The sequence below is a fragment of the Moschus berezovskii genome, chromosome 22 (genome assembly GCF_049115385.1).
Source record: "Moschus berezovskii isolate FMDL1 chromosome 22, NW_MosBer_1.0, whole genome shotgun sequence".
Taxonomy (NCBI): domain Eukaryota; kingdom Metazoa; phylum Chordata; class Mammalia; order Artiodactyla; family Moschidae; genus Moschus; species Moschus berezovskii.
Window position 1 is genome coordinate 49988527 of NC_142481.1, and position 21182 is coordinate 50009708.

The 21182-nt window shown below is 54.9% G+C and overlaps 1 protein-coding gene and 1 long non-coding RNA gene across 3 annotated transcripts in view; one reads left to right on the forward strand and one right to left on the reverse strand.

The window, feature by feature from the left end:
- The window catches only part of ZC3H18 (zinc finger CCCH-type containing 18), a 43669-nt gene that overhangs the window by 1284 nt on the left and 21203 nt on the right, over positions 1–21182 (reverse strand). For both annotated transcript variants that reach the window (XM_055412970.2, XM_055412971.2), the window contains 12 exons: positions 20510–20667; positions 18022–18139; positions 16824–17086; positions 5975–6166; positions 5158–5283; positions 4671–4772; positions 3557–3703; positions 3199–3258; positions 2123–2283; positions 1767–1966; positions 1279–1375; positions 164–260 (listed from right to left, as the gene is read on the reverse strand). In XM_055412970.2, coding sequence (XP_055268945.2) covers positions 164–260; positions 1279–1375; positions 1767–1966; positions 2123–2283; positions 3199–3258; positions 3557–3703; positions 4671–4772; positions 5158–5283; positions 5975–6166; positions 16824–17086; positions 18022–18139; positions 20510–20667 — 1721 coding nt within the window. The remainder of the gene's footprint in view (positions 1–163; positions 261–1278; positions 1376–1766; positions 1967–2122; positions 2284–3198; positions 3259–3556; positions 3704–4670; positions 4773–5157; positions 5284–5974; positions 6167–16823; positions 17087–18021; positions 18140–20509; positions 20668–21182) is intronic.
- On the forward strand, positions 3271–5979 carry LOC148774425 (uncharacterized). The gene is made up of 3 exons (XR_016035904.1): positions 3271–3409; positions 5110–5303; positions 5570–5979. It is a non-coding gene; the product is annotated as an uncharacterized LOC148774425 (long non-coding RNA).

The following is a 21182-nucleotide window of genomic DNA, read 5'->3' on the forward strand; positions in this document are numbered from 1 at the left end:
GCTGGTGGCCCAGGGTGAAGACACGGGCTGGCATAATGTTCCCAGCACCTCTGAGCCTGCCCTGAGCTAGTCCTGGGGAGGAAGCTCAGCTGGCCCTCTGCGGCCAAGAACCCGATGTGCTGTGCCCAGGTGGGGGGAGGGGGGTTTGTGGGGAGACACTCACCTGTCTGTCGGGGCCGAGGGGGCCTTGGAATTCTGGCCCCTCTGCCGCTCTGGCTTCGGGGAACTAACTCTCCCACCTGACTTCCGGTCCCGAGAACCTGAGTGACAGAGGCAAACATAAGACCAGGGTCCCAGCTCCACACGGGCCCAGCTGTGCAGGGGCTAGCGGGCACAGGCAGGGAAGGGGCAGCCTCTCTCTGGCCCCCGGTGACAGCACGCCAGAGAGCTGTGGCCGTTCAGCTCAGCTTCCTCATTCTCAAAAGTGCCCAGGTCTAATTTGGGTTCTGGTTTCCTGAGCCACCATCAGCGTCATTCTAAACAAGGAGCTTCCACTGTGCAAGGCCAAACAGACCAAAATCCTCCTTCTCTGACTTGGAAGAAACTCACAGTGCACGTCTTCAAATGGGGAACAAAAAGATACAGCTGCTTACAGACCGCAGGCAAGATCAAGAACTGGAGTGCTTGCTGCCCTGTGAGTGTGGGGCCCAAGTGAGGGTGCACAGAGGGGTGCCACCACTCAAGAGGCATGTGGGCGGCCTGGGGGGTGGGTGGGTGGGGTGGGTGTGTTTCAGGGGTGCACCGTGTCCTCCTCCTGCTTCTGGTGGGGTGTGCTGGGCCCTCTCCTTTTATTTTAGGGGGAAAGATGCCCTGGCAACACTTTGGGTTTCACTTTACTAGTGAAGCAAGCCAGGAAGAGGCTCTTCCTGGGCCAGTGGCTCTCTCTGCAACTGGGCTGAGAACCACGGGGGCGGCCAGGCACGCCCTGCAGCACTGAGACGCTGCCCCCTCCACACGCTCATGGCCTCACAAGCCCAGGTGGGGTTTCCTAGGTTGAGCAACTTGTGATCACAAGAGAAGACCCCAGCCATAAGGAGGTTGTGGAAAAAACAAAACAAAAAAACAATGCTACTCCTGCTAGCTTCTGTTTCTGAATATGTATTTTACATAAAAAAATCTCATTCGTGTTAAAACACAAATCTTATTACTGTTAGTTTGTTATGGCTTTCACTTCTAAAACTAAATGATGACAGATACAGACCACTTGATCAGAAGCCCCTTGGGGGCTTCAACACTTCTCAGGGCACACAAAGTGTGGCTCCAGAGGCAGAGGCTCACCTCGGTCCGGGGAGAGGTTGGCGCGCTTGGCTGGCGGTGGGCTCTGCCTGTCCTTGTCTGAGGGCTCATAGCGCTTCCTGCTCCCTTTGTCAGCAGCCTGGAATGATGGGTGTGCAGTCAGGACCAGGGCCTGAGTGGATGCAGGCAGCCACCTGTTCTCCACTCCCGTGGGCCCTCTTCAGGGGCCCCTGCGCCACATGGCCCCCAAGTGAGGCAAGGCCCATGGTTTCCGGGTCTCCACGCCAGGGATGGGATTCAGGCCTTCCAGTCCCCTGGGCACTGTGGATGCCAACTCAGAGAGGCCGTGTCTGTTCTGCCCTGCGACCCAGGTCCCAGGGTTGTCCTGTGGTAACTGGCTCATCTCCCACTGTCAACCCCCTGCCCATGGGGCGCTGCCCATGAAGCTGTCCACCAGGCGGTGTAGAAAGCCGCTAGCTGGTCCAGTTGTGTGGGTCCTGAGGTCCCAACAACACTGCCCACAGCCCTACCTTGTTCAGCAGCGTCAACTTGATCTCCTTGTGGGCGATGAATGCAGCCGCTGGGGGCTGGCCTGGTGGCGCCTGCTGTGGGGTGGTGGGCTGCTGGGAGGACCTGCCACCCGCGGGGGTTCTTGAGGGTTTGGGCGGCTGTGTGGATGAATCCCGTTTCCGCTTATCCACTTTCACGCCGTCTTCCTTCTTAGATTTTCCTGTAAAACGAAAAACGCCCCCTCACAGCCTCTCTTCCAGTGAGGCAGCTGCCTACGTGCTGTCTCGGGGAGGTATCATCAGCGGACAGCAGACAACCAGCCCACACCGCCTCTCTTCTCTGGCACTCCTGTCTGGCATACCGTGTGGGAGCCTACCTTTCTCCTTCTTGGTCTGGGCTGGGGTGGGGGACCGCGAGCTAGCCGAGGACACGGGGCTGGCCAGGTCTGCGTACATATCATCCGAGTCCACGCTGTGTGCTGAGCTGCTGCTCGATGTGGCACTGGACACCGAGGACACGCTGCTCACGCTCAGCGATCTGCACACACAAACACGTCTTTGCCCACACGGCCCCAAACCCCAAGGAAGGGGAACCCACCAGCCTGAGTCTGTAGGGGCTCTGGACAGTTTACAGGTGCCATCCAGTGAGGGGATACCTACATGGCCGGGGCCAGGCCCTCGTGCTCATGGTGATCCTTCTGTTAGCTGGGCAGGGATGCACGACTGAGCGTGACCAACACAGAACAGAGGGCAGGGATGGGCTGCAGGACGAGCAAATGCTGCGTCAGAGACGCCCCGAGGGGCTGGCTCAGGAGGCCTGAGACACGAATGGTCTCCTCGGTCCAGTCCCGTCACAGCCCAGGCTAGACAAGGGCTCCACTCTCTGAGAAAACCGCCAGCCCCACGTCCCAAGCTCCAGAGGGGAAGGCAAGAGGCAGCCTTTCGTATGTAGTGTTTTTGGCAGTGCTGGGTCTTCGCTGCTGCTTGAGGGCTTTCTCTAGCGGTGCACAGGTTCAGTTGCCCTGCATCCCCTGTGCTGGTGGGCGGGTTCCTAACCACTGAATCACCAGGGAAGCCCAGAGCACATCCTTCTTGAAAGGTTAGGTCTTTAACAGACTGCAGACCTACTCTTCAGGCAAATTTGTGTACCACCTGCTGCCTACAAGCGAATGAGAAAACTGAATTCAAGGAATCTCAGGACTAATCTGATACCATCTTCTTTTTAAACTAAACGGCCAAATTCTCTTCTGCTTGTTCCTGTCTCAGATCTTTTCAACAGGCCGTCCCCCAGCTGCCTTGGCCTGCTCATCCTCACCGGAGCTCCGCGGAGCTGCGGGGCCAGCCCGAGCAAGGGGCAGCGTGCACCGAGGTGGCTTCTGTGGGGTTTCCTGGGCCCTGACTGCGGGCAGAGGCTGCCGGGACGGGATGGGGGCAGGAGAGGCATGACACTGACCTGGATCTGGAGCTGGAGCCGCTGTAGCTGCTGCCGCTGCCGCTGCCGCTAACTGTGCGCCTGCAACACAACCGAGAGGCCACGGTTCACATTCCTGGGGCCTCAACACGCGGCGCCCCCAAAGCGGGGCTCACCGGCCTGAGACCAACATGCCACCAGGCACTGGCCACCGTGGAGCTCGGACTGCTTCTATGGAGGACTCCCCCTCAAAGTGAGTCAAGCTACACCCCCACCAGCCCTCACTCCCCGCCACCACCAGGAGGGGACTCTGCTGCTGAGTTCCTGGGACACCAAGGCTGGGGGACAAGCCAAGTCCCTGGGAGCACCTCTCCCCAGTTCTGGAAGGCGGGACACTCACCTCCTGGGGGGGCTCCTGGCCTGCCGCTCCCTCCTCCTGGCTTCCCGAGGGTCTCCGCCGGGCTTGGTGGGCTCGGGGGCAGTGGTGGTGGTTTTGGGGGCCTGTGGTAGGGCTGGAGGAGGGGCTGGCTTCTTCAGCAGCTTCTCTCTGTCATGTGGGACACAGGGTGCTCAGACCCGGCTGGGCAGGCCTCTGCCCTGCTGGCCAACCTTGGGGCGTGGGTACCACACACGTGCCCCCTGCCCTGAGGCGCTGTTTCCTGAAGACCGCACCCTACACCAAGCATCACCTTGCCTCTTCCTCAAAGGGAGAAGGAGGAAGATGAGGCCATCGGGAGAGCTCTGGAGGAGAGTCCATGAGCCAGGCCACACTCCTTCAGTAATGGCACCCTGACCCCTGCCCTGCATGGCGGGGGCGGTGGCCCTGGGGGAAGGCTGGGTGTGCTCGTGTGTGGGGACCTTAGGCAGGCAGGAAAATGGCCCTAAAGCAGTTCTTCATTGTTGTGTGGCAAAGATACCCTGCCAGTGTTGAGCACCCTGAGCATGCACGGGACTGATGGGCCACAAAGCAAACCTGCCAGCGGGAAACAGCGTCTGGGTTACAGGCAGCTGCCCGACACGGTGGCAGGACTGAGTCCACATGCAGACCCATCTGTGAGGCTGGGGCCGGGGCCCGGCACTGTGGTGGGGTCTCGTGGCCGATGGTACCGGGAAGGTGGCCGATGGAAGCTATACCCCAACACCATTCACTTTTTAACAGGGGGCTGCTGGAGGCCCCGGAGCTGACCCTGCTCAGGAGGAAGCCCTGCAGTGGGGTTGGGCTAGACCCATGCAGGGACAGCCAGCGTGAGGGGAGCGGTGCTCCCTGACCCTGCACGCCAGTTGCCATGCAGTTCATGTGCCAAGTTCTAGATGCTTCTAACCCCTCCCTTTGACACATCTGTTAAGAAGGACCAACATGACCAATGGCAGGAGCAGTGAAGAATGTAAAGGATGACAGGGAGCCTGGCAGGGCCACGGCCCCAATAGAGAAGAGATGTGGCCCATGGCCTGAGGTCCAGAAATCAAAAGGCCAGGCCTGCCCCTCTTCCCCAGGGCCTGTTGGCAGCACTCACCCTGCTTTTGTGGGAGGCGGAGCTGGCTCCCCCTTGGCTCTGGCAGGTCTGTGTGGGGAGGGCGTCGGGGACGGCGATGGGGACGAGGAGAAGGACCGGGACCTGGTGGGGAGCAGAGGTGTGAGGAGGGTACCCCACCGTCCACGCCCCGAGGGGCAACTGTCAGCTTGGGGTGGCTTGTGGTCATTTCCTGAAATGCACCTCTGGGGAAAAACAGATGCTGGGGGCAGGCAGCACCCCATCAGCTGTCATGGGGGAGCTGGCGGGGAGGGTGCCGAGCATGGGGCTCTCGCACACCCTGGCAGAAGGGTCAGTAGTGAAGAAAGTGTCCCTGACATTGTGAGAACAGCTCAGACACAGGGCTCTGTTGTGAGTCCAGCATCACCCACTGCTCACACGGGGCTGGCTGTGGGTGAGCCCCACACCCTGGGATTGCCAGAACCCCCAGGTTCCTCAGCTGGGTTCTACGCTTCTCCCCACAACTCACCTGGATCGGCTGCCTGAGAACGAGCTGTGCCTGGAGGACCGGCTGGAGTAGGAGCTGTAGGACGAGGAGCGGGACCGGGAGCGGGACGAGCCGGAGCCGGAATAGGACGACGACCGTGAGGAGGACCTGGCCCGGGGAGAGCAGAGGTGAGGCATCTTCCCCCGCCCCGCTCACACGGACGCGCCCCCACAATCAGACACACCGCCCTTGGGGCACCTCATGGAAGCTCTGCAGTCCAGCCGCCTTCTTGTGGGAGAGGCGCTCAGAAACCAAGATCTAGGTGCTGGGTACACTCACGGTCAAGAGTGACACAGCTCCCAGGCCCTCGGGCAGAGCCAGGACACGTGCCCACGCATGCTGAAGAGCAAGTCTGACCCAAGCAGACACACGTGTGTATCTGTGTGTCCACCAGGGCAAGCAGTGGAAATGCTGAGTCCACAGACACCTCCAGCCTCCTCCCTCTCAGGGAGTGCCCCCGCTCTCACTGCCCACAGCGTCCTCACGTGTTTGTGCAGACCTGGTGCACACACACATTTCGGAGCTGCCGACCTGAGCTCGCAGGAGACGGGTGGACTGACTGGACACCGGGTCAGGCTGCTCTTGGCTCTTCTGCCAGCAGTGCCTCTTCCCTCGCTGACCCTTGCCCAGGCCTGTGCTCCGCTCTGGGTTGCCTGCACCCTGGCTCACCTCACCATTTATTCTGGGGTTCATGGAGGCCTCGCCTTGGTGCGAAGTGTCAGTCCTGTTAGCTGGCGATGCTCTAGAACCTGGCTGTGCTGAGGAGGCAGACACACTCAGTCCTGCTGACCTCCCTTACCTGGAGGAATTGGAAGCGGAGGCCGACGAGGCTGAAGCTTTCCGACGCCGTCGAGCGCGGCTAGGGGAGACTGACACCCCGAGCTTCTTCTTCGGGGACTTGGACCGGCGCCAGGGGTCCTTCCACTCGTCGGCTCTCTTCACCTGCGGTCCCGTGGATGCAGTCTCCTTCTTTGGTGGCTCAGCTTGACGGCTGAAATCACAGAGGGGTTGAGAGGTCTGGGGCCACCTCCCACCAGACAACTCTGCCATTTGGTGAAAGAAACTGTGTGGGAGGAGAGACCGGGACCTAACAGCTCACTCCAGGGATGCCACACACACAAGGCAGCAGGCGCTCTGTCAATGGGAGACCTCCCCTGGAACCGGACATGAGGGCTCTCTCCACAAGCACTGTCTCACAGGGCCACGGGGGAGCTGGCCACCCAGCAGTGCCCCTCGGAATCCCCACCCTGTCCACCGCACAGGCGCTGGGCGGGGTGGGAGGAAGGGGCCTGTGCGTGTGCGCCCTACAGCTGGGCGCACGGTGGCAGCACCGTCAGCACTTAGGACGCTAATGCGACTGAAGAAATCCTGGTTTTCAAGTGAGTTAGAAACTCTGTAAATATAAACCTAAGCCCTAGATACCTCCTTTGTTCTCGGGTAGGGCAAGTCAACAGTGTCAGAACAACCCACCCTCACCACAGGTCACCACCAGTCGGAAACGCATGGCCAAGCCCGCCAGGAGGGTGGGATCAGCTGGGTCCTGAGGGCATGAACAGGGGTGGGGGCTGGATGGCAGCTCGGCAGGGCAATGCCCAGAGCACAGGGTCCCAGACCTACAGCAGTTCAATACCAAGGTACCTGCTGGCCTTGTGACACATCAATCAGATAAAATCACAGAAAGTGAAGCAGGGCACTAACCCCCGTCACTGGCTTTCCTGGCACAGCCGTCCCTAGCATGTCTGAGTGTCCCCTCCGCCCGTGTTCATGCTCCACCAGGGACCCTGCAGGCATAGCCAGGGCTGCTCGGGGGCTGCTCCGCCTGGAGTGGACCTCTCTGGCCATGGACAGCAGTGCTTCACTGGCAGGTGTTACATAATCTGGACATTTCTCTACTGTTAGCTATTTCTGTGTTTAAAAAACACAAACAATAAAGTCTATTAAGTCTTTATGAACACCTTGTCTTTTCAAGTGTAAATTTTTAAGATGTGGAATCAGAGGGCCGAAAGAGGCAACCCTTTAACAGGTTCTTGCTAAGTTAGTTATCAAATATTTTCCCTGGAAGTGAAAGCATTTCACGCTGGGCTCAGAGTGGTGCTTGCGCCACACTCGCTGCCCGAGCGACACTGGGGTCCCGTGTCACCAGGAGCACCACCACGCCCAGAGAGGGGCACACCTGACTCCTGAGAGCTCTGCGCACAGAGCGCTTCCGGGAGGCCACTTGGGGGTTTTGGCCATGCCCGTGCTTGGCCAGTTTTCCAGGAAGTTCCTGGGGTATGACGAAGGGAACCCTCTGCTGTCAGGTATTTTCCCAGGCTACTGGCTTCCACTCACTGGTGCTGCTGACACTTGTTCCAAGTGTTAACAGCTTCATTCAGGCTCACAGAGCCATCTCCATCTGAGCCAGGCTGGCTTCCAGTTGACTGAGAGGCACTGTCTTTCTTCTTTAACCCCCTCCCGCCCTTGCAGTGTGGTGTGCTGCCTGCCACGCTCTGCGCGGGGGCGGGGGGTATGTGGATATTGTGAGCCTGGCGCATTCCCACCCACAGGCCAGGAACCTCCTTTCCCTCCAGAAGGCGTGGGCAATGCCATCTCCAGGCATAGATTCTCCCTCGGAGGGACTGTGCTCCCCCATTCATCTGCCTTTTCTTATTCCAGAATATGATCTGCACACAGGACCACCACATCATGACAATTCCAGACATGCTAATTCTCAGAGGCTTCTAGAGTGTCCTGCCCGTTTACCTAGAGAACGACTGGAGCAGCACTGTCAGCCCAGCCTGACCCTCAGGGCTCTGGATCAGAACCATATAGGATGTATGAACAGGGTCCTGACATTTATCCCCACTTTCCGTGAGTGCCAGAAAAAAACATGAGTTTTATTCACACAACATAAAACAATCACCACCTGCTGATATCTTCAGAACTTTTCAATCAGTCTATCCACCAATGAGCAGGCTCCATGCCAACTATCTGCTAAGAGCCCCCACCAGGAACAACATTTAGCATTTAAAACCGCCCCAAGGACACACTGAACGGAGGCATAAAACCCTGTAACTCGGCCCCCACACGCTGAGCCACTGCCCCGCTAGCTCCAAGTATGTCCTCCTGGCAGTGTGTCCAGGAGGGAAGTGAACCTGCGTGCTGACTCGCGCCAGTCCCAGGCCATCCCAGGCTGCTTTCACCTCTACACTTCCTGTGCTGTTCTCATTCTGGAAAGACAACAGGAAAGGGAACACCTTGGTCACTGGTATTTTCATGAGTCATCAAAATGGCCCAGCTCTGTCAACCTGTGGCTCTTCCAATACAGGGAGAGAGAAACAGCTGGGCACTGAAGGTGTGTGTGATTCACACTGGAGCCGTGTGAGTACTGAGGGCTGTGCATCAGCAACGGGGAAGCAGAAGAATGCTGGACCCTCTCCCCTCGTGGCACACAGCACCCATGGCCAGACAGGTGGCCGTGCAGCCCCCCCAACCTTTGAAAGGTAAGGCTTCCTCACTCTGGCTGCAGTAAGATGGTCTGGCTGTCTTATAAGCGCCAGAACCAGGCCTGGAAGCGTCCCTCGAGCCCCACATTCTCTGGCTAGTGTCGTGGATGGGCCAGAGCTGGCCCTGCACTGACTGAGTTGAAGGCCCGCGCCACCTTCCTTTAGCTCGACAATGACCCCAGGACACGCAGGAACCCATTCTGCAAGTCCGCCCATGATCCCCAAAATGTGGGAAACTGGGCTCCTGATTTTAATTCGTATGAAGAAAACTATTACTTTGTTTCTACAGTGACTCACCAGGACAAATGATCTGGTGTCTGTTACATGTTAAGGGTGTAAAATTTCCTTTTAAAATGTATTTAAGTTTAAAAGGTGGAAGTTTTGTTTTTAATCCCATGAAGGTTTTTTGACCACAGCATGCAATTTGAGGGGTCTTAGTTCTCTAGAAAAGGAAAGATATAAGCATCTGAATGCAGAGTTCCAAAGAATAGCAAGGAGAGGTAAGAAAGCCTTCCTCAGCAATCAATGCAAAGAAATAGAGGAAAACAACAGAATAGGAAAAACAAGAGCTCTCTTCAAGAAAATTAGAGATTCCAAGGGAACATTTCATGCAAAGATGGGCTCGATAAAGGACAGAAATGGTATGGACCTAACAGAAGCAGAAGATATTAAGAAGAGGTGGCAAGAATACACAGAAGAACTGTACAAAAAAGATCTTCACGACCAAGATAGTCACGATAACGTGATCACTGACCTAGAGCCAGACATCTTGGAATGTGAAGTCAAGTGGGCCTTAGAAAGCATCACTACGAACCAAGCTAGTGGAGGTGATGGAATTCCAGTTGAGCTATTTCAGATCTTGAAAGATGATGCTGTGAAAGTGCTGCACTCAATATGCCAGCAAATTTGGAAAACTCAGCAGTGGCCACAGGACTGGAAAAGGTCAGTCTTCATTCCAATCCCAAAGAGAGGCAATGCCAAAGAATGCTCAAACTACCGCACAATTGCACTCATCTCACATGCTAGTAAAGTCATGCTCAAAATTCTCCAAGTCAGGCTTCAGCAATATGTGAACCGTGAACTTCCAGATGTTCAAGCAGGTTAAAAGGCAGAGGCACCAGAGATCAAATTGCCAACATCTGCTGGATCATGGAGAAAGCAAGAGAGTTCCAGAAAAACATCTATTTCTGCTTCATTGACTATGCCAAAGCCTTTGATTGTGGATCACAATAAACTGTGGAAAATTCTGAAAGAGATGGGAATACCAGACCACCTGACCTGCCTCTTGAGAAACCTGTATGCAGGTCAGGAAGCAACAGTCAGAACTGTACATGGAACAACAGACTGGTTCCAAATAGGAAAAGGAGTACGTCAAGGCTGTATATTGTCACCCTGCTTATTTAACTTATATGCAGAGTACATCATGAGGAACGCTGGGCTGGAAGAAGCACAAGCTGGAATCAAGATTGCTGGGAGAAATACCAATAACCTCAGATATGCAGATGACACTACCCTTATGGCAGAAAGTGAAGAGGAACTCAAAAGCCTCTTGATGAAAGTGAAAGAGGAGAGTGAAAAGGTTGGCTTGAAGCTCAACGTTCAGAAAACAAAGATCATGGCATCTGGTCCCATCACTTCATGGGAAATAGATGGAAAAACAGTGGAAACAGTGTCAGACTTTATTTTTTTGGGCTCCAAAATCACTGCAGCTGCTGATTGCAGCCATGAAATTAAAAGACGCTTACTCCTTGGAAGGAAAGTTATGACCAACCTTGATAGTATATTAAAAAGCAGAGACATTATTTTGCCAACAAAGGTCCGTCTAGTCAAGGCTATGGTTTTTCCCGTGGTCATGTATGGATGTGAGAGTTGGACTGTGAAGAAAGCTGATCGCCGAAGAATTGATGCTTTTGAACTGTGGTGTTGGAGAAGACTCTTGAGAGTCCCTTGTACTGCAAGGAGATCCAACCAGTCCATTCTAAAGGAGATCAGTCCTGGGTGTTCATTGGAAGGACTGATGCTAAAACTGAAACTGCAATTGGCCACCTCATGCGACGAGTTGACTCACTGGAAAAGACTCTGATGCTGGGAAAGGTTGGGGGCGGGAGGAGAAGGGGACGACAGAGAATGAGATGGCTGGATGGCATCACTGACTCTGTGGACATGAGTTTGGGTGAACTTCGGGAGTTGGTGATGGACAGGGAGGCCTGGAGTGTGTGATTCATGGGGTCGCGGAGAGTCGGACACGACTGAGCGACTGAACTGTAACTGTAGTTCTCTAGCCAGGGACTGAACGTGGGTGCTTGGTGGTGAGAACACGGACTCTTAACCACTGGGCTACCACAGAATTCCTGGGAAATATCTTAAAATATGAATCAATAGTGTAGGTGGTAGCTGGATACAGAAAATCACGCAGGTGGAACACCTGTGGGACAGGGCACTTTGCAGACCAAAGTGGGATGTGAATGAGCCAGCTGGGCCCCAAATCGCCTCCCCTGACTGGGGTCTCAAACCAGGGAGAAGTGGTTTCAGACCTGGATACAAAGTATAAACAGTCATTTTAAAGACGGATGTTTTGGGAAGAAGGACTGGCTGAACAATCAAGAGAGTTCATTCACAGTACTGTCTGGGGAAGCTGTCCCTAGACTACTGTGGAGGGGCAGGGATGGCTAGGCATGTCTGCTCCCAGTCAGGCTTTGGGGAGCAGGGACAGAGCACAGGGCCGAGTCAGTGCCCCGACACGTAGACACGGCCTGGGCTGTCCTGCTCTCCGACAACACCGAGGAGAGCGGAAAGAGACCTGGGAAACCAGGCAGCCGGAACAGCAACTGCACGGGAACACAGGACGGGAGGCACACAGGGCTCTTCCCACAGGCCACCCGCCCACAGGAAGCTGGGGCCACATGGGAGGAAACCTGCGCGAGCAGGGACAGCTGGCAGGAGGACGACCGTCAGCCATGCTGGCACTGAAAGCTGACAGAACAGATTTGGTATTTGCATAAACCCGCTAAACAGAGAGGGGAAAACACCTTCCCGTAATCTCTGAGCAGCCCTCCCCCCGCGGCCAAAGCCACGAGCAGTCTTATCTGCCAGGCTCCTGAGCCTTTGTTCAAGGCCACACAAGAGGGACACTGAGGAGCAAAGGTCACGAGAAAGGGCGTGAGTTCCCTCGAGATGCCAGGCAGAGGTGTGAGGCGCGACGGCCACAGTGGGGGTGCCTGCAAACCCCTGAGCAGCGGCCTAGCTTGGGGTCAAAGACAAGAAAAGATAAAAAGGAGGAAGGTTCTCTTTTAAGATGGAAGGGTGACAAGCTCAGAGAGCTGCGCAGACAGCGAATGCGTGGCACGTCAGTAGGTTTACCCACTGCACTCGCTCATGCCTCCCGTGCGCCCTTCCCCATGAGTTGCTCACCTCCAAACTCTGGACAAGGTCACCCTGGGTCCCTGTGGACGTGGAGCTGGCTCCCAGGATGGTCCCCAGGATGCCACAAGCCTGAACAATCTGCCCAGCATTCCTCCTCCAGACCAGCGGCTCCCAGGGACCCATGCACAGACGAGCACGGCGTGAACAGGTCCCCCGACTCCCCCCGCAGGGGCCTGGGAAGGTGAGGGCAGTTCCCAGGGAGGGGCATCTGAGACCACAGACTTGAAAACAAATTTTGACTCCACCATGAGGTTGGACTTTTAATTTCTGGGTGGGGCCATGAAGACTTTGTTTCCACAGCGAGGCCCATCATTTCCAAGCCCACTAACACTGAGGAGCAGCATTAGTCTGGGGTGGCCCTGAGGCCCAGCGCGTTCCCACCGTGGAGCGCAGCTGACTGCTCTTGTGACCTTGTGCATTGACAGCAGTTCCCACCAAGGCCGCTTGTGGGCACTAGGGTCAGAACTTGACAGAGACCCACAAGTCTCTCCATTTTTGGACAAACTCTGTAACTCGGTGCATCAGTCAAGAAGTTAGAACACAGGATCCACACAGATCCATTTTTCCTCGAGAATGCCCCGGGCATAACTTTCCCAGGGGAGGAAGTAAGCCAAGACCAGGAAAGATTGGAGTGAGGTGAGAAAGATAAACAAGGTTCCTTAGCTCCCAGGGAGCATGTCTCCTGCTAGCAGAAAGTCCGAGCTGGGATCAAACTCCTTAAGTGCAAGGATGGAGCCAGTGTGGAATGGGAGGCCCCTGTGGCCTGGCCAGCATGGCAGCTCTCTGGGTGTGAGCACCTGGAACCCTCGGGGTTATTTAGCAAAGGCGTTTAACACCACCATGGGATCCTATGAATTCCACAAGTAAGACAGATGGCACTGAAGGTGGAGCTGCCATGGCAAGAGGTGAGGTGCTCGAGGAAACAGGGAGGGAAAAAGCCACCAAAAGCAGAGGGGGACCTAACGTGTCCCATGGAACAGTCAGAGGAGACCTGAGTGGCCATCACCCTCGGCCAAGAACCAGTCTGAGCCAGACAGAGTGCGTGGGCTGTGGCTTGGTCAAGTGAACAGTAACCTCCGTGCTCCCAGCGCCTTGAGACTCCCGGGTGGGCATGCTTCAGCAGGTCACCTCCCTGGCATTCAGGTGACAGTTGCCAGGCTGCGGGGAGTGTGAGGAAGTGGGAACAGCATTGCCTCACGAAGAACCCTGGTCCCTAGGAGATGAGAAGCTGGCCATTGCAACCCCAAGGGGCCCCGTACCTCTCACTGCACTCGAATGCTCAGTAAACAGCTCTGAAGTTAACACGCAGTCTGCGCGAGTCCTTGGGAAGGTCCCAGTTACTATTTGTGTCTGGAATGACATTCATCCGCCTGTCTGAGAACATCCTCCTTTCTGTGGTGCCCTACCCACAGAGCATGCCTGCCAGCCTGGCTGTACAAACTGGGAGGAGGTTTCATGGACGTGCTCCTCCGTCACAGCAATCCTCTCACAGAACTGGCTACAGGCTCTGCTCTAAAAACAGCCCAGTTATAGAAGCAGGCAAGATGCCTGGAAAGGCCCAATCACGAAGGTGAGCCTTGATGAAGGTGGGGTATACCGACTCCAAACGAGCAACACAGGGGGCTGGCCCGGAGGCCTGCAGAAGTGCCAACAGGCGGTCCCTGTGGCAGCCACTCCACAGGAGGCAGCTCGGGCAGGTGAGGGGCAGGAGTGAGGGGGACTCGGTCCGGCAGAGCCAGGACCCACCCTGCTGTGTGCTGCTCGCCTCCTTCTGGCCACAAGCTGGGTTTTGGGAGCTCCCACTCACTGGTCATGGATGTGAGGGAAGATCCAGCACCACACCCAATGGCATCCTCTACTCCCACATGTGGGACGTTCCCCAACAGACGCTGCCCCGTTCAGAGCCCGCACGCGGCAAAAGCTATGCCTCTTCCTCTCTCAGGTGTGTGCATGCTGCGTGCTCAGTCGTGTCCAACTCTCTGTGACCCCATGAACTGCAGCCCACCAGGTTCCTCTGTCCCTGGGATCTCCAGTCAAGAATACCAGAGTGGTGTGCCATTTCCTCCTCCAAGGGATCTTCCCGACCCAGGGATCAAACCTGCATCTCCTGCATGGGCAGGAAGATTCTTTACCACTGCGCAAGCTGGGAAGCCACCACGTTCTCTCCATCTAGCTGCTGACGAAAAACTCCCAACCTGTTAGAGGCTAAGTAAACAAACTCTTCCATAAAAGGGAGGTCACGTAAAGGAATTACGGCAGGGAGCCTGGCCACCTCCTGACATAGTGGTCACACCAGCTTGGGCTGATCAAAGGAAAGGAAACAGGAGGCTGTGTTGGAAATTCTGCTCTGGTGAAACCCCACCCTTCAGGTTGGTGGCAGGGCTGGCAGGGCCCCAGCCAGGGTGATCAAAGATGAAATTTAAGACTTCTAAGACCAGTGAGCCAGGCTGAACTGAGGCCAAGTGACAGAATGTGTCCCTCTGCTGAGGGCAGTAGGGGGTCCGCAGGGGAAGAACTGAGCCCAAAGAAGGGAAGTGAACCAGGTCAGAGGCCAGCAGCAGAGCACACCAGCCCATGACAAAAGCTGCCTCTGATTTTAGGAGGAATTCACTCAGTTCCCTGAACCTTGACCCTCTAGTTCGGCACTGCTGTCGCTGAGCCCTTCCTCACAGGAGGCCCTGTGGCTGTGCAGACATCAGATCTGGTGGCTGCTCTCAGTGCTCCGCTGCTGGGGGCCAGGCCAAGACTTGCCACTGCCTTCAAGAAATGCTTCTTGTGGGTCGGTCTGACATCCCCAGACTTCCCCGTGGAGAGTGAACACAGGCATCTGTCCGTGAGCTACAGGTAGTCCCTGACTTACAATGGTTAGACTTTTACAACAGTGGAAAGTGGCATGCCTTCAGGAGAAGCTGTGCTTTGAATTTTGCATTTTGATCTTTTTTGGGCAGTGAGTCACAGCTCCTCTGTCACCCACATGACCACAGGGCAGACAAGCAATACACCAAACAACTCTTCTGGAACCAGGAAACCCTTTAGCTTTCCACCTCAGCACAACTTTCCATAAATCCCATGAAAGATTCCACACTTTACATTGTTCAGTAGATCAGATGCATTTTTAACGTGCAAAGGGTCTTTCGAAACAAGACTCCTAAGTTGGGTAGGCCCCGGGGTCACACAGACTAGCTACTGGCGCCCCCCTGTGCCGGGCCCTGAGACTGCAGTGCCCTGTTGGAGTTCCACTCTACAAAGACCAGAGGACAACAGATAAGCAAGTACTATGAAGTCAGGAGAAGAAAAGAGGTGTTAGAACAATAAAGCAGGAATGTGGATGAGGGGTGGGGGCTGACCTCTCTGAGCAGCAGGTAAAGCCCAGAGGCAGGGGAATGGCAGGGCAAAGACTGAGATGAGCCATGAAGAGGCAGAGGCTGGCCAGCCGTGTGGACAGAAGGCAGTGTCTACCAAAAAGGGGCTTCAAAGGGCCCCACAACAGAAAAATCAAAGAAAGAACTCTTTCAGTGCATCTAAAGTATGATTTACTCTGAATGTTGTGAAAATATATCACTTTGCCCAACATTAGGAAAAAAGAGAGCACATTGAGGGAGGCTAGTTCACTGTCACCAAGAGGACGAGGACAGAGCCCACACTCAACAAAAGACGAGAACGGAAGGCTGCATGGTCCTGATGCGTACTTTCAGAAACACAGGCAGGACTCCGTTCAATGGCAAGGACAAGAATCAGGGATAAGAAGCTGGCTTTCCCACCAAAAACTTTTAGAACTAACGAACAGGATTCAGTGTAAATGCAGGATACAAAATCAACGTACAAAAACCAGTTGTGTTTTTATATACTAATAACAAACTACATAAAAAAGAAATAATCCTATTTATAATAGAAAATAATACAATACTTAGGAATAAATTAAATCATAAGACACTGATGAAAGGAACTGAAGAAGACACAAAACACTGAAACACACACCATGCTCATAAATTAGAAAAATATGGTTACAATGTCTGTGCCACCCACACCAATCTACAGACCCAGTGCGGTCCTAACCAAAGTTCCAATGGCATTTTTCATACAACAGAAAAAACAACCCTACAGCTTTGTACGGCACCACAAAGGACTCCGAACAGCCAAAGAAATTCTGAGAAAGAACAGAGCAGGAGGCACCGCAACTCCTGATTAAAGCTGTGCTAAAAGCTGTAGTAATCAAAGCAGTGTGGCACTGGTGTCAAAACAGCAACACAGACGTGAGTGGGAGACAGAGGCCAGAAACAAAGCCCCACATATCCAAGCAACTAATATTTGCCAAGGGAGCCAAAAACACTCAACGGGGAAAACTGGACAGTCACATTCAAAAGAATGAAATTAGACCCTATCTTAAACCACTAATAAAAGCTACCCTGAAATGGATTAAAAAAACTTAGATGTGAGATGGGAAACCACACAACTCATATAAGAAAACACGGCAAAAGCTTCACGATGTGGGTCTTAGCAATGTTAGAGATGACGTCTAAAGCACAAACAGCAAACGCAGAAACAAACCTGAGGGACTGCATCTAATCAGAAAGCTTCTGCACAAAGGAGGGGTCCACACAGTGCGGGTGGTGAGGAGCCGCTGGGGGAGGCCAGCCCTTCTGGGCGCGCAGCCCACCCGGCTCCCCAGAGCGCCGAACGGGGGCCGTTGCCCCTCCCGCAGCCCTCCCGCTCCCAGGCTCCAGATGGCACGGTTCCTACCTGGGTGGCTGCGGGGAGCGGGCCTTGGGCTTCTCCTTGTCCTTCTCGCGCTCCTTGTCGCGGTCGCGGTGCTGCCTGTCCTTCTCGTCCCGCTTGGCGCGCTCACGCTCCCACTCCTCCTTCCGCCGCTGCCGCTCCTTGTCCCGCTCGCGCTCCCGCTCGCGCTCGCGCTCCCGCTGGCGCCGCTCCCGCTCCCGGTCCCGCTCGCGCTCCCGCTCCCGCTCTCGCTGTCTGTTCTCCCGCTCCCGCTCTCGCTCCCTTTCCTTCGTGGAAAAGCCAAACACACACACGCGCGCGGGGTCAGGCCCTCAGAAGGGGAGGCGCGGACAGGACATGAGAGTGAGCGGAGGAGACAGAACGCCTGGGTGGGGGTCTCGTTTCTGCACCAGAAATGGACTTGAGGCCACACGGGGGGCCCGCAGAGCAGGCTCTCCAGCATCAGCACCAGGCCTCCGGGCCTGGCAGGCCTCCCGGACCTTAGCTGTCTCAAGAGGTGACACCAAGGCTGTGCACAGGCAGCCCAGCCTGGGGCTCAGGGGACCCCAGCAGGCACCGCACCCTCTGAGGCTGCCCTGGCTGGCGCGAGCACCCACAGCCTCGCAGCCCGGCCCCAATGAGTGAGGAATCCGCTCTAACCACCGGGGATAAGGGCACAGCAGAGCTAGCAGCCTGGTCCTCTTCTCACCTCAGGCTCACCATGTGATGGGGTCCCCAGTCAGTCACTCCCCTTTGGCCCTAAAAACTCAGGACTGTCACTTAAGTTGTGGCACAGAAATCGCTAACCTGCTTCTAATGACCTCTTCCAAGCGGCAGCTTCATGTCAGAAGCACAGGTCAGGGGCTCAGAGGGTGAAGCACATGTATTCATAAACCTACCACATCTCAGAGATGTGCCAAAAGGAATGGCCACGACCCGCCAAAGGTGGTCCTGAGCCTGAGAGAGGCACACCCCCTGCCTCTGGCATTGCTCACCGCCCCGCGGCTCTGGTGAAAACAGAGCCAAAGCACAGAGCAGCTCAGGGAAGGAGCTATTCAAGTCACCACAAGGTGAGTCCACGGACCAGAATCCGTTCTCCACAGATGGTCAACTGGGACTTGAAATCAGTACACCATGCTCACACAATTAAGCCCATATAAAGTCCTATAAATAAAAATGGGGTGATTTAAAGGGTCCACCGGTGAAGTTCCAACCTACATACCCGGTAGTTATGGTACGGCTCGGCCTCTGTGTACTGCACCCGGAAGTTCTCATACTGCCCGCCACGCCAGAAGCGCTCTATCTCGTAGTCGTAGTAAGGGTCTGCGTAAGGCTCAAGTCTGAAAAAGACCAAGTAAAAGTCAAGCTTATCACTTAGGAATGTTAATGCAAATGCATTACATAAAATATTTGCCAAGACTTAGACACCACATAAAAAAAAAAAAAACGAGACTGCAAGGCTAAGTCAATATTAGAAACTGAATATACTAAACAAAATCACAGACCTACAGAGAAACCAAAGGATAACACCTATAGATGGTGAAAACGTTTGTGACAAAAACCCAAGCCCTTCCCAATGAGAGGAAATGACACTTTCTTAATGTGATAGATACTGATGTTTACACACTAAAGAACTAAAGCCAGCACCTTATTCACTGGAAACAGGGAGGTGTTCCCATTAAGATCCCAATGGGCAAGGAAGGCCAGTGCCTGAGACAACCCACAGTGTGCTGGGGGCACTGCCGCGACCAGACTCCAGGAGCCCCCAAGCCACCTCAATGTGCAAATTAAATGTCACTGTATGTGAAAGCCATGACATGATGGTGAAGCCAATTCAAGAGGCAAGAAGAGCCCAGTAAGGCACATAGATAATTCTAGACAATAGCCAGTGAGGAGGGTAGAAAAAACCCCATTTAACCAGCAAGAAAGAAGGAAACATACTGAGGAACAAGGTAACAATACATTTAACCAGAAACATGCAGAATCTACTTGAGGAAAACTTTAACACTCTTGAAAGGCACAAAAGCACAGGTGAATAAGATCAGATCCCTTATCTTCCCAAAGGGAAACTGAACATCAATCACCAAGAAGTCAGTTAATTTACAAATTCCTTCGTTAATTTATACATTTAGGGCAATCTCAATAAAAATGCTGAGGAGTTTCTTCATGTGGGTAGAGAACTGATCCTCAGGTTCACATGGACACAAGACATGCAAGACCAGCCAAGAAACAGTGGGAAAGACAAGACACACCCTCTGTGTGGTTTCCCTGGTGTCCAAGGGTTAGTACACCACGCTTCCACTGCAGGGGCGTAATGGGTTCAATCCCTGGTCAGGGAACTAAGATTCCTCATGTCGTGTGGCACAGCCAAAAATTAGGGGGAAAAAAGACACCCTCTGAGACCTTACAACATCACAGATGGTCCAGGTCATGAAGAAACAGACCCGAGGAATAAAACAGGAGGTCTGGGTGCAGACCCTGGTGTGTGTGACAGAGGCGGACCTTCAACCATGGGGACAGGATGGCTCCTACGCCCTGGAAGAAGAGGAGGGCCCTCCCCACACACTGACCCAGAGGACCTGCATGGGGCCTGGAGCCCAGGAGTGTGTGTGTGTGTGTGTGTGTGTATGTATGCACGCACGCTTACGCACGTTTGTGTGAGAAGGGGATGGTCACCCAACAGCAGCTGGGCCCTCAAGCTTCTTTTAGGAATTTCCCGGCTCCAGACTAACCCTTCCTGTTGGGTAAACTGGTAGGAGAAACAGAGGTGCCCAGAGCTCAGAGAGGCCCATGGCCCCCTCCAGCCTGCACTGCCTCCGCAAGGCCTTCAGCAGCTGCTTTCTAGGGCATCTCCCCCAACATTCCTGGTGCCCTGGTGGGGTGAACCCCGGGCTGCACTGCCAGGTAATAGTCCTGTTCATTTCCGACAGTAAGATGTCTTCCTCACCCTCCAGCCCACAGCCCCAGGCCTACATGGGCGGCTGTGGCGGTCACTATGGAAACACAGAGCTGACCCCACAGCCTTTCTCTGCGCCCCTGACTGTTGTTTCAGCTGGAAACCAGGACTGTGTTTTCCAGCAGGAAGGCCCCTCGCATGGTATTGCTGTGAGACCAGGGAGCTGCTGAAGCCGCTTGCCGGGGAGTGACCTGGCTCGCTCTGCCTGAAGCTGAGCCAGGTTGAGTACGGAGTAGGCACTGGGGCCCGGGTTGTGTGGGGGCACAACACAGCTCCTCAAGGGCTGACGGGGGTTTCAGCCACATGTGCTTCTGCAATCCATTTAGAAGGCCTGTGATAAAATGTCTGGAAGCAACAATGAAGAAACCTGCTGCACTTCTGGGTTTTGGGACAAATTTCACAGCTTCTCCTGGTTCCTGGGGAGCTTGGGGGAAGGTGGTAGAGACCTGGGGCCCAGGGGCTTTAGGAACAGCTGTAAATCCCCTCAGAGCTCGTAGGAACCCCAATGCCTGTGAGCCCTCTACAGTCCCAAGGCCCGGGCACGGCACTCAAACATATCCTCCCAAAAGAAAAACCAGGAAAGTCAGCTGCAAACTGTCTGCAGCACCTTAAGAAGGCCATTCTCAGCCCAGGGGTGTGGACAGGACCCCAGCCCCTGGGAACCTCTGTGCTGCTGCTCCCCAGAGCCTGGGCCCCACCCTGCCGGGGACACTGAGCTCTCAACAGGGGAAGCAGAAGCAGAACCACTCCTTACGCTGTGTCTCTGACATCTCTCGTGATCCGATAGTTCCAGTCTCGGAAAACTTCATTTTCTTTGTCAAACTCTCGCTCATCTTCACCAATGGTCACTGTAAACCTTTTCTCTTCAAAATCAGGCTCCTGTTCTTTTCGAATGGTTGCTTTTTTCAAAACCTAGCATTGTAAAAAGAGAAACCAACACTGTTACTGCTAAGGAAACACAGGGAGTCCTATCCTGACTGATCCCTGATGCCTGGGCTGGAGTGCCAGAGAAGCATGACCAAGCGCCCAGTAGGGATTTGCTGAAGCTCTGTGCTGGGACGCACACGGGACCCCACAAGGGCCCCATCCCTGCAGGCCCAGCACACCCTGCACTCAGGAGCTCACCTATGTCTGACTTCCTGTTCCTAGTCCTGGCCTTGAACTGGGGGCTCCAGACGTGCATTCAGTGAGGGGGCAAGGGAAGGTGCTCTAGGCAGGAGGGGCACCCAGAGTGGGGTGGGGCTGGGGGAGTGGGGCGGGAATGGCTCTGCTTTAGCCAGTCATTTCCCTGAAGGGAAGGCCCAGAGTCAAGAGGGGTAAGTCTGGGCACTGGGAGTCAGGTGCCAGGTACCAAGTGTGGCTGAGCATGAGGGAGGAGGGGGAGGCAGGTGAACACTGTGCTTCCCCAGGAAAGATGGCTTCTCCAG